This window comes from Nycticebus coucang, chromosome 11, assembly GCF_027406575.1.
Source record: "Nycticebus coucang isolate mNycCou1 chromosome 11, mNycCou1.pri, whole genome shotgun sequence".
In the NCBI taxonomy this organism is placed as follows: Eukaryota; Metazoa; Chordata; class Mammalia; order Primates; family Lorisidae; genus Nycticebus; species Nycticebus coucang.
This window is the reverse complement of record NC_069790.1, coordinates 101,276,124-101,289,174: the sequence shown is the minus strand read 5'-3', so window position 1 is coordinate 101,289,174 and position 13,051 is coordinate 101,276,124. Positions and strand designations below refer to the sequence as shown.

At 38.1% G+C, this 13,051-nt stretch overlaps 1 protein-coding gene across 4 annotated transcripts in view; it reads right to left on the bottom strand.

Annotated features, from left to right (window-relative positions):
• The window catches only part of KLHDC10 (kelch domain containing 10), a 70,071-nt gene that overhangs the window by 33,872 nt on the left and 23,148 nt on the right, over positions 1-13,051 (bottom strand). For 2 of the 4 annotated variants that reach the window (XM_053553853.1, XM_053553855.1), the window contains exon 2: positions 5,300-5,386. The exons of the other annotated variants lie outside the window; for them this stretch is intronic. In XM_053553853.1, coding sequence (XP_053409828.1) covers positions 5,300-5,386 — 87 coding nt within the window. The remainder of the gene's footprint in view (positions 1-5,299; positions 5,387-13,051) is intronic. 4 annotated transcript variants of the gene reach the window in all.

Genomic DNA, 13,051 nt, shown 5'->3' with positions numbered 1-13,051 from the left:
TGTTGTAAGAAAAAGGTGTCTCCTTAACGGTTGCATTAAACAGTCTCCAAAACCTCCAAGTGGGAGGTCTGTCTAACTAGGAGTCTCTACAAGTAAGTGGTCCACTAACAGACATGTTTCCCTTTAGAAGTGTAAAAAAAGAAGTTTTACCTTACTATTGCCAAAACAAGACATGCTACATTTCGATAGTATGGCCCTATGTACGTCAATCCTGGATGGAGCTCCTCTTCTTTCCTCCCCCTACTCTCCTCGTCCAATCTATTGTGGAGGCCCATTACCTAAGGCTCTGCTTTGTGCCCTCTCTCTCCAATCCCAGTGTATGCTCATAAAACCTGCAAATCCCCTACTTTGCTTGAAGAATTCATGGCTTTATCCTGGGAATGAATGCCATTGCTAGAGCTCTTTGTGTGAAAGGAGGGAGAGAAGGAGGAGGGGAAGTAACCCTTGGAAGGCAGTTCTCTCACTGTTTGCCCTGACGTCCGACTTCCCCCAGACCTGCCCCCTTTGTATGCTTACTGTCCCTCATCTTACAGTTTCAGGACAGCCCTCCTAAGAAATTCTCTGATTTCTGTCACGGCAGCAGGAGCACCTATTTTGAGTTGCATTTTATTCTGTGATGGTTCTTCAATCAACATAATTTCAACTGCCTTCTATTACCCTGAAATTCTTCATAATTTCTGGCATTATAACAAAAATAATAACATTAACTCAACATTTGCCATATGTAAAAAATTCTAAGTATTCTGCACATGTTGTCTCTCTTGATCTTCACAATAACTCTAAGAGTTACTGCATATCATCCTAACTTTACAGATGAGGCAACTGAGGCAAAAACAGAATAAGCAATTTGCCCAAAATCACACAGTTGACAAGTGGCAGAGCCTGACAAGTGTCTGCACGGCTAATCAAGTTTCCAAGCCTCCCTTTCCTTTTTGGTTGGGGTTTTTTTGTTTGTTTGTTTTTTGAGATAGAGTCTCACTATGTCCCCCTTGGTAGAGTGCCGTGGCGTCACAGCTCATAGCAACTTCAAACTCTTGGGCTTAAGTGGTTCTCTTGCCTCAGCCTCCCAAGTAGCTGGGACTACAGGTGCCCGCCACAGTGCCTGGCTATTTTCTGGTTGCAGTTGTCATTGTTGTTGAGCAGACCCGGGCCAGCTCGAACCCGCCAGCCTTGGTGTATATGGCTGGCACCCTACTCATTGGACTATGGGTGCCAAGCGACCTTTTCTGTTTTGGGTGTTTTTTTTTTTTTTATTACAAAGGTGATTTATTCCTCATCTATGCCTGTTTTGTCATTTTTGATTATATCTGAGCAGCAGGGGAATGTAAATGGGTATGTTTAATCCATCACCTTATAACAGAAACCCCAGTTTTTTTTTTTTGTTTTTTTTTGTAGAGACAGAGTCTTACTGCACCGCCCTCGGGTAGAGTGCCATGACTTCACACGGCTCACAGCAACCTCTAACTCTTGGATTTACGCAATTCTCTTGCCTCAGCTTCCCAAGCAGCTGGGACTACCGGCGCCCGCCACAACACCTGGCTTTTTTTTGTTGCAGTTTGGCCGGGGCTGGGTTTGAACCCGCCACCCTCGGCATATGGGGCTGGTGCCCTACTCACTGAGCCACAGGCACCACCCGAAACCCCACTGTTTTTATAACACCAGTGTTGTTTTCACTACACCACACTTTTAATTGGTAGAAGTATCTTTGAGAGAAGATGTAGGATCTAGTGAAGGAATCTAGTGACAGAAAATGGGCCCTATGAAACTGTCTACAATCAAAACCCAAAGAGGTAACGTAAAGGATGCCTAAAATAAGAGGCTTCAAAGTGGCTAGTTCAAAAGTATAGACAACTTTACAAAAAAAAAATTGAAACATTAAACAATAGCATTTTCATGTTCTCAAAAATTCATTAGTTCATTGTCAACACGAACAGAAAGTTGAGAACTTATAAAATTTTAGTCCCTCCTACTCCCTGTCAGCAGCCTTTTAACTAATTCAACTCCCATACATACAATAAACCTACTACATGCACTATGCTACCAATTGCAGATAAAGAAATGAAACGCACACATGCTGTCCCTGCCCTTACAGAGCTTACAGTCTATGGGAGGCATAGACAAGTCAACAAATGTCTGCAATTCAGTGCAGGAGGTGCTATGATACAAGTCGGTACACAAATGGTGCCCGCAGAACAGAGAGGGAACAGGCTTGCCAAGGAAGTTTCTCTGAAATAAGTCTTAGATTAAGGGATATGCTGTTATTGGTTTGGAGAGATTAAACTGAATTTACCATATTTTCCCTGCCCCTCTATCCAATTATAAAACACCTGATGAACAGTACCTTCTCTTCAGTTGTCTTCAAGTCTCATCTAATTCCACTTTTTTTTTTTTTTTGAGACAGAGTCTCACTATGTCGCCCTTCGTAGACTGGCATGGCGTCACAGCTTACAGCAACCTCCAACTCTTGGGCTTAAGCAATTCTCTTGCCTCAGCCTCCCAAGTAGCTGGGACTACAGGTGCCTGCCACAACACCCAGCTATTTTTCACTTTTTTATTGTTGTCCTTATTGTTTAGCAGGCCACGGCAGGGTTTGAACCCACCAGCCCTGGTGTATGTGGCTGGAGCCCTAATCAGTGTATGTGGCCAGCACCCTAACCACTGACCTAGGAGCACCAAGCCTAATTCCACTTCCTTATATTCCAATCAATTCCTACTCTCTATTCTTACTATAACTACCTTAATCTCCATATCCACCATTTCTCACCTTGATAATGGTAATCATCTCATAACTGGTCTTTCAATTAAATCTGTTCACTAGTTAAGAAACCAAATCTCATCCTGAAAATGCCCCTGGAGTGGTGCCCCACTTGATTCTGGCCCTTTTCAGCTTCTGTCCACCCTTTCTCCGCCTCCACCAATGCTGAATTTTCTCCACAGCTATAAAGGTACCCACGCCCTGTTTTGCCTAAATGCCTTGACTCAAACTGCTTGGTTCTCATGGCTTGAGAGGTTCTAACCCTTCCTTGTTAATACCTACTCAGCCTTTAAGCACATCCCTTCTGAAAAGTCATCCTCATGGCCACTCCTCTTTTAGCCTCCTCCCCCCAGCTGAGTCGGGTACCTCTTCTGATTGCTCCCATTCCATACTGCCTCATCAGGACGCTAACCACAAAGAATGACACTCACATTATTCTGTAATTGTCTGTTTACCTGATTCTCTATTATTTAGATCATCAAGATAGCACAATGCCTGGTACATAGGAAGCAATCACAAAATACTGAAAGAATGAAAGAACAAACGAAGATAGTTCAGCCTGTGAAAGTTGATGAGACAACCCAAGGAGACAATGGAGAGAAGGACAGAACATTGGAGCAAAACCCACCTTTCGTGGGTTGAAGAAAGAAGCTGGTAAAGGAAACAGAGTGAACAATCAAGAGGCAGGAAGAAAACACCCAGGATTGTACAGTAAAGAAACCCAAAAGAAGAGAAAAATTTCAGAAGGAGCAGGTGGTCCACGGTACACTACCAACAGGTCAGAGAAGGTGAGAACTGGGAGAAGGCCGCTGGTGATCTTGATATAGCTAATGGTGGGTTAACGACCACCTGAGTTCTCAGCACGGTCGCAGATCATCTTTCTCAGCCATGTTTGAGGCAACTGAGACCTTACAAATAACCAATAGTATGAAACTTACCTGTGCAATCTTTTTTCTTATGATTAAAAAATTGGAAAACAGAAAATATACAAAAGAAAATAAAATCCCACCATCCAGATATAACCAGTTATGTCACTATTTTCTTTGTTTTTTTATATTTACATTTTTAGGTACTTATACTAATTCAATATCCTAATTAAATAATTTCTTAATTATATTTATATATAATAAAATAACGAAAATAATTAAATGTTAATAATATAAATAATGAACCTTAATTTATGCTTTATTCAGCCTAAGTTAGAGTTCTCATTGTAAATCAATAAATTAGCATTCTAATTTATAAATACAAAAAAAGAAAACAATAGAATCAGATCTGGTGTGCACAATGCATTTTTTTGTCACACGATACTAAAATCATCTCTTCATTTTTACTTAACAATTATTTATGCTAAAAGGTAGCACATTATCTTAACTATGCTAAAAGGTAGCACGTTATCTTAACTATCATATCTTGACCCATTTAGGCTTGATTTTATTCTTTTCATGCTCTGGAGCTTGGCTGCTAAAAAATAGGCTAGGCTGCTAGATATAGAAACATTTCTAGCAGCTACAAGATTTTTACCCAGGTTATTTTTAAAATATCTTCAGCTAAAATTAGATATATTGGCTTATAAATAATAAAGTCTAAATTATAACATTAAGTATGCTTGTCTGACAATTTGTTACATCTAGAAAAATAGTGTGAATGAGAGTTTTCAACCTTCTTCTGAGATTTTCTTTATACAGGATAGAGTATGTTTTAGTGGGAAAAATAAAAAGTAGAAGGAATGCAACACTTCTAAAAGTAAGAACTGCTAGGTCAAAGGGCATGAACATTTTTAAGGTTTTTTGATACATACATATTACCAAACTGGATCCAGAAAGGCTGTAGAACATTCACTTCCTTCAATGTGCGAGCTTCATTCTCCCACACCCTTGACAACACTGGATATTCTTATTTTTAATCTTTGTCAACATAATAGGTGAGAATATCTTATTGTTTTAATTGCCATGTTTATAATAATAGCAAAAATAAAGATTTGTTTACGTTTATTAGCAATCTTTTTTACAAACTGATTATTCATATCCCTTTACCTATTTTTCTAGTGAACACCTGCTTTTAACCTATTGATTTATAAGAGCTTTTATATATTTATAATATTACCCATTTATTGTATTTCTCCCTTATTTTTTTATTTGTAATATTTGACACGAGATTTTTTTTATTTTCTATCATCACATAAATTAATCTTTTATTTTTTCCTTAGAATTATATTTAGAAAATTCTTTCCCATACCCATATTTTATAAATTATCCACTCCAGTTCTTTCTAATATGATTACAGTAGAACCCCACTGACATCGGTGAGGGGATTTATTTCTACCATCTAATACACATTAAGTGATTCTAACTCTCCAAAACGTATACTTACAATCCCAACAGTAGCCTACATAAAACAGAGGTTTAAAATGACTTTTCTTACTCCAACTATTTCATTAGCTGCCTAGAGAATTTTTAAAAACCAGAGTTTGAGTTTAGAAAATTCATTCAAAGTTCCCTTTAACCCATACGAAGCACAGATCTCTTGCTAGTTATCACCCACCTCTCAAAAACCTGTTAGGGATCCTTATGATGGGACAGGACTGAATGAAGCGCCTCCTAACTGGGTCCCATCGTATTTTCTTCTTACCTGTTACCACAATCATCAGCAATAAGTCAGACACATACAACACATGGCAAATAATACATAGTTACTGTAGCTATAAAGACAGAAAAACAGGAAACAAAACAGTACTTGAATACAGAAAGAAAGTGTGATGTACAGTAGCATTTAACCCTGTTATGGAAGTCAAAATTAAATCAATACATAAGCAGTGATGAAGGTTTTAATTCCTGTCCCCAAATAAAGACAAACAATTGTGTGCACCTTTTTTTCAGAAGTATGGTTCAATAGTGTGTGCACTCAATAATCACCAGTGCCATCTTGTAAGCAAAATTACCAGGAGCTTTACAAAACAGTGACATTTTAAAGTCAGTTAATGTCAAAAAAGAAGATCTGAACAAAACTATCTTGGCATAACATAGGCTCCTGTTCTCTTCAAGGTTTGGTATCCTTTCATTAGCTATACAGTAAAGAAGAAAAAGCAATGAGCAGCATTCTTTACATATAAAATAAGATGATCTTACTATAATTAAATTTTATGATAGCAACCAAATAAAACAAACACTTACTATCTTGGCACTTCCTTGGGGGGAAGGGAGGGGAGGAGTTCTTCAGCCTTCCCAAGAAGCAAATTAGCTTCCATGTTAAATTAACCCCAATTAAAACTGTTTTCTTATAAATAGAAGAAAAGTGTAATGCATTTATGGAACTGTTAAATGGAATCATTTTCTCTTTTCCCCAAAGTTTTGATAGCTCCCAAAGATAGCTCTTACTGACAATAAGAACAATTAACATTTGTGTAATGCTTAAAGTTTACAAAGAGCTTCCACATATATCACCTGTATAACTCTCACAACAATCTTATTCTGATTCAACAAGTCATTTTATCAGGCATCTGCTATGTCTGGAGCCCTGGGCAACCTAGGGTTGCAAAAGAAGGATATGATTAATACTCTTAAGAGCCTATAGTCTTATGAGGAAGGTAGATATGTAAACGAATAATTATATTACAGTGAAGTAACTGCTATAACAGGGGCTTAAAAACACTCAGAGGAAGATGTTATCATCATAATTTTCCACATAAAGAAGCTAAAAAAAAAATTAAGTGACTTTATGCCACAGCCAGGACTCAAGCCCAGGTCTCTGCCTATAAAATCTGCCTTCATTCCAGTGTAACACACTTACCCTGTCTCAGATTTCCTAGAAAGACAATGGTTTTTATTTTTGGCAGTTGAAAATATATTCAGATGTTCATTGGCAAGGTCTGGTTTGCCTACTACAGAACCTGTCCGTAGAGACATACAAATTCTGTGTAATGGCATTACCTTCACATTTACTCAGTATTGTAGAAAAGACAGACTTTTGGGTTAGGGGAAGAATTATTTATTTTGTAAAATGGTTTATCTTTCAACACTCTAGGTCTCTTAACTCAAAGGTTCCCAAATGTTGGTCTGCAGCCCACTGCTAGGCTAAGGTGAAGCTTCACCAAACACAAAATGAGAAAAATATGGACCAGGCAATTGAGTTTTTCAAAAAGCTAAAATGCTCCTTTTAAAGGCCTGTCCTTTTCTCAGAGATTAGAACCTTTTCATTTTTAAGTATTTTTTAAATTTAGGAAATGACAGTGATGAGGAAATGATTTTTTTTTTTTTTTTTTGCAGTTTTGGGCTGGGGCTGGGTTTGTACCTGCACCTCCAGCATATGGGGTTGGTGCCCTACCCCTTTGAGCCACAGGCACCACCCGAGGAAATGATTTTTTAATATCCTTCATCTTTTCTTAGAAAAATAGAAAATCTGAAGCTATATCTATCCATATATATGTATGCATATATATGTATATAGGTTAATGAAATTCAAAACTCTAGAGAAATGCTACTCTAAATCAATAGAGTATGTGTTGATGATTCCAAGCTCAACACTGTAAACCACACTGTCAAAGGATACATAAGCCGTGTAAGAAACTTCCCATACCCTCAAGAAGGTAATATTCTAACTAGGGAGACAAGACAGACACATAAAACAATTAGATAGCAATACAAGACAGAATATAACAAGTGATTAGCTTAAAATTTGACATTTTTATGTATCAAAAGCGTTAAGATGTACATACCCTTGGACCCAGCTATTCCACTTGTAGGAATCTATTCCTAAAGAAACAATCATGGATGCATGGGAAGATGTATGGACAAAGATGTTAACTATGGTATTATTTATAAGGGTAAAAAATTAGAAACACTTTCAATGTCCAAGGACAAGGAGATGGCTAAGTACGCTAATTAAACATAATTAAATATGTTCATATTCTACACACCACTAAAAAGTCTATAAAAAACTATTAACATGATAAAATATTCACAATATATGCAAATGAAAAGTACCAGATACAAAATAGTATTAAATTATGATATGCTTTTAGTAAAGAAAAAAGTATATATATTTATGAAAAATAAAGGAAGCAGATACACCAAATTTTAATTATGGCTATCTTTGGATGGTCATTGTGAGTGATTTTTGTTTTTTCTCCTTTATGCTGATCTTTATTTTCCAAGCTCTCTCACTAAGTAAGCATTACTTTTGGACTGGAAAAAAGACTATCTTAAAAAACTGAAAAGAAGGCTTGGCGCCTATAGCTCAAGGGGCCAGGGCGCCAGCCAAATACACTGGATGGTGGGTTCGAATCCAGCCCGGGCCCACCAAACAACAATGACAACTGCAACCAAAAAAAAGCTGGGCATTGTGGCAGGTGCCTGTGGCCCCAGCTACTTGGGAGGCTGAGGCAAGAGAATCACTTAAGCCCAAAAGTTTGAGGTTGCTGTGAGCTGTGACGCCATAGCACTCTAGCCAGGGCGACAGCTTGAGACTCTGTCTCAAAAAAAAAAACTGGAAGGAAACTACCAGCGTTAGCAGTGGTCATGACTGGAGCTGGGGTTATTATGCAAAACTTCTATGACATATTATTTTATAATGGAAAAATATAACACTACTTTAGAATAATGCTGAAAGACCATTTAAAAATTACTGAATGAAAGCTGTAATCAGAAATCCTTTTTTAAGTTTTCTCAGAGCTTCGGTCAAATGTCTTTGGCCTGTTTCTCTCTCAGCCACCAACAGAGCTCTGTAGGCACAGGTGGATGCTGACTCTATACAGGTTATTCCAGCCAGGTGGGCACTGACCTCAGAACCCTCATTTCATTCCTTTACCCAAAAAGAGAAAAAAAGAGAATTCTTTTTGTTTTATTTTTGTGTAACACCAATAAAAATGAATTTTTTTATTTTTTGGGAGACAGAGTCTCAAGCTGTTACCCTGGGTCGAGTGCCCTGGCATCTTAGCTCACAGTGACCTCCAACTCTTGGGCTCAACCGATCCTCTTGCCTCAGTTTTTCTATTTTTACTAGAGACAGGGTCTCGCTTTTGCTCAGGCTGATCTCGAACTCATGAGCTCAAGCAATCCACCCACCTTCATCTCCCAGAATGCTAGGATTACAGGCATGAGCCACCGCGCCTGGCCCAAAAATGAATTTTTTTTATTTTCAAAGAAATATATGCCTTTCCAATTTCATATAAATACATTCCTGGTCTGAACTTTTGTTCCCTGAAATTTTAATTTCTATATATGCAAATTGCCATTCTTCATTAGTGACTACCCTTCAAAACAAAAACTGTAATGTCCTCAATGGTTTCATCAACATTTTACTTTTTGCTAGGTTTTTAAGTGTGTTCTCCTTTTTACCAAGTTTACTTCACTATAAATATGACACAGTCATTGACTGAATCAAGCTGGTAGGCTAAGCACACTGTGAGCAAGCTCATCTTCCCCCCAAATCTCCCAAATGACACAAAAACCATTTTTAAAAAATCCATAATCAAAAGGAAGCAAGAAATGCCCTTAGTGGACTAACCCTATGAGGAATCACTGAAAGATGATGAATGGATAGAATCAGACTAAAGGAGGAAACCACAGTCCATGCACCAAGAGTAGAGGACTAGGGCAGGTGGCGAGAGCAGCTCTCAGGGTAAGCTAAGCTCGGAGGAGGAAGACAGCTGGAAGAAATGAACAATTTATAAAATTGACAGCGTGACTGATTAGAGGGTAGCACACCAGTCACAAAGCACATCAACTCCACCACCTCTCTTAGTCAAGCGCTGGAGAAGAGAGGCACCTTTATCTGCTCCCAGATGGGAACAGTGGTAACAAACACTCTCCAGCTAGGAACAATGAGTATGAATAACAGACCAGAGACAGGACAGAGATCTGTGTGGTTACTGACACTCAGGCAGGCCAAGTACGGTGGCTCATGCCTGTTTCCCTAGCACTCTGGGAGGCCAAGGCAGATGGACTGCCTGAGCTCAGGAGTTTAAGACCAGCCTGAGCAAGAGTAAGACCTACCTTTACTAAAAACAGAAAAAAAAAAAACAAAAACAAAAACTGGGCACTGTAGTCTCAGCTACTTGGGAGGCTGAGGCAAGAGGGTCCCTCAAGGCCAAGAGTTTGAGGCGAGTATGAGCTATGAAGTCACAGCACTCTACCAAGGGTGACAGAGTGAGACTCTGTCTCAAAAAAGAAAAAGAAAAAAAGGAACCCACTCAGGCAGAAGAGGGGAAAGTCACAATGAAGAACGGTGACTGTACACTTCATCTCGGTGCACAGGCCACTCCTACCCACAGTCAGTGGGAACCTGAGGTAGTAAGTGGAAGGAACATTCACAGGAAAGTGAACAAGGATACTCAGATAAAGACGAATGAGCATAAAACCACAACCCAAGACCTATTTCAATATTTATTTATTTATTTATTTATTTTTTAAAGACAGAGTCTCACTTTATTGCCTTCAGTAGAGTGCCGTGGCGTCACAGCTCACAGCAACCTCCAACTCCTAGGCTTAGGCGATTCTCTTGCCTCAGCCTCCCAAGTAGCTGGGACTACATGAGCCCGCCATAACGCCAGCTATTTGTTTATTGCAGTTTGGCCGGAGCTGGGTTTGAACCTGCCACCCTTGGTATATGGGGCCGGCTCCCTACCCACTGAGCCACAGGCACCACCCCCATTTCAACTTTTAAATGTAGAATTCTATACCTACTCAAACTCTCGTCCAAAAAAGAGAGTGAACAAGATCCTTGGATATGCAAGGACCCAAAAAGTTTGTTTCCCTCAGACTTCTGAAGAAAGAATTACTCAAAGATAATATAGCTGAAAAAAATAAAACAAAAAGAATTCTTTTTTCCCTGCTCTTTGGGTAAAGGAATGAAATGAGGGTTCTGAGGTCAGTGCCCACCTTGCTGGAATAACCTGTATAGAGTCAGCATCCACCTGTGCCTACAGAGCTCTGTTGGTGGCTGAGAGAGAAACAGGCCAAAGACATTTGACGGAAGCTCTGAGAAAACTTAAAAGCGAATTTCTGATTACAGCTTTCATTCAGTAATTTTTAAATGGTCTTTACAAAGTAGAAAAGTATACATAAAAAATGCATAGATATGGACGGCGCCTGTGGCTCAAGGAGTAGGGTGCTGGCCCCATATACCGGGGGTGACGGGTTCAAACCCAGCCCCACCCAAAACTGCAAAAAAAAACAAAACAAAACAAAAAAAAAACGCATAAATACAAAACAAAATCATGCAATCTCTATCAAAATGTCAACTTCCTTGTTTGTTTTATAGAAATGGTCAAACCTATTACTAAACTTCATTCAGAAATGCAAGAAACCCAGAACACCAAAACAATCTTGAAAAAGAAGTATAAGTTGAAACACTTGTACTTTCTGATTCCAAAACTTACTAAAAAGATACAGTATTCAAAACAGTGTGGTACTGGCATAAGGATGGACATACAGATCAGTAATGAATAGAGTCCAGTGGTAAATCCAAACACCCACAGTCAACAGAGTTTCGAGAAGTGGGACAAGACTATTCAGTAGGGAATGGATAGTCTTTTCAACAAATGGTCCTGGGACAACTGGAGATACTTTTAAATGCAGAATTCTATACCTACGCAAACTCTTGTCCAAGAGAGAGAGTGAACAAGGTCCTTGAATATGCAAGGACCCAAAAAGTTTGTTTCCCTTAGACTCCTGAAGAAAGAATTACTCAAAGATAATACAGCTGAAATAAAATTTAATTCAAGAAAACAAAGCCTGAGAAAAAGTATAAGAAAAACCAGTGAAACCTTTAAGTCTAAATAAGCACTAACTGGGAAGAAGAAAACACAAAACCTTACTAACAGTCAAAACTATATTGACATCAAAAGGAATAACTGTAAAGGTAGGAAGGGGGGCTAGGGGAAGGAAAAGCAGGGGAACGTTAAAAATCTGCCTTGTTCAGAAGAAGGATGTAGAAAGTGATTAATATAGACAGGCATGTAAAAGTATAAAGGTAAGCACTGTGTAAAAAACTTAAGAATACTAGATGGCTTCACTGGTGAATTCCTCCAAACATTTAAGAAAGGGATAATACCTATCCTAAGCAAAATACATTCAGAGAATAAAGAAACTTATTTACAGAACTAGTAAATAACTTGGTATTAAAACCTGATAAGGACATGAAAAATAATTAGAGATCAATATCCCTTGTAAAAACAAGCACAAAAATTCTAAACAAAGTAGTAAATCAAATCAAAGTTACATGAAGAGGATAATACGTCATAACCAAGCAAAATTTATTCCAAGAATTTAAGGTTGATTTAACATTCAAAAATCAATCAGTATAATTTACTGCACTAACAGAATAATGAGAAAAAAATCTAATTACCTCAATTAATACAGAAAAAGCATACAATAAATTTCAATACCAAGTAAACAGGGAAAAAAAGGAAACTTCTTAACCTGATAAGAAATATCCTGAATAAACCTACAGCTAACATCATCCTTAAAGGAAAATATTGAACACTTTGTCTGGAGATCAAAAACCAAACAAGGATGGCCCACTGTCCCCACTTCTTCCAAAATGATACTTGAAGTCCAAGCTAGGGTAATAAGGCAAGAAAAGGAAAATAAAATAAGATAAAAGAATGAAAGATTGGAAAGGAGAAAGTAAAACTCTACTGATGACACAACTGTATAAGTAGAAAATCCAAAAGAACCTACAACTAGAATAAGAAGTAAATTTATCAAATTGTTAAATACAATATACAAAAAAAATTGTATTTCTCTAAGCTATCAACAAATAATTATAAAATGAAAATTAAAAAAAAGCTATTTACAAGAGGATCAAAAGTCATCAAATAGCAAAACAGGATATAATACCTAGCAATAAATCTAACAAATAATGTGTAAGAACTCTATAATGAACATTACAAAACCTGTTCAGAGGAGCCAGGTGCTGTGGCTCACACCTGTAATCCTAGTACTCTAGGAAATCGAGGCAGATGGACAGCATGAGCTCAGGAGTTCGAGACCAGCCTGAGCAAAGTGAGACCCTACCTCTACTAAAAAAAAAAATAATAGAAAAACTACCTGGCGTTGTGGCGGGTGCCTGTAGTCCCAGCTACTCAAGAGGCTGAGATAAAAGAATTACTTGAGCCCAAGAGTTTGAGATTGCTGTGAATTATGACGCCATAGCACTCAATCCTAGGGCAACTGAATGAAACTGTCTCAAAAACACAAAACAACAAAAACCAAACAAATAAAATTAAGACCTAAATTTCCTCTCTGGATCAATCTCCTTTTGCCTTAATAGGCCCATTCTCTCAGCCTCTGGTTG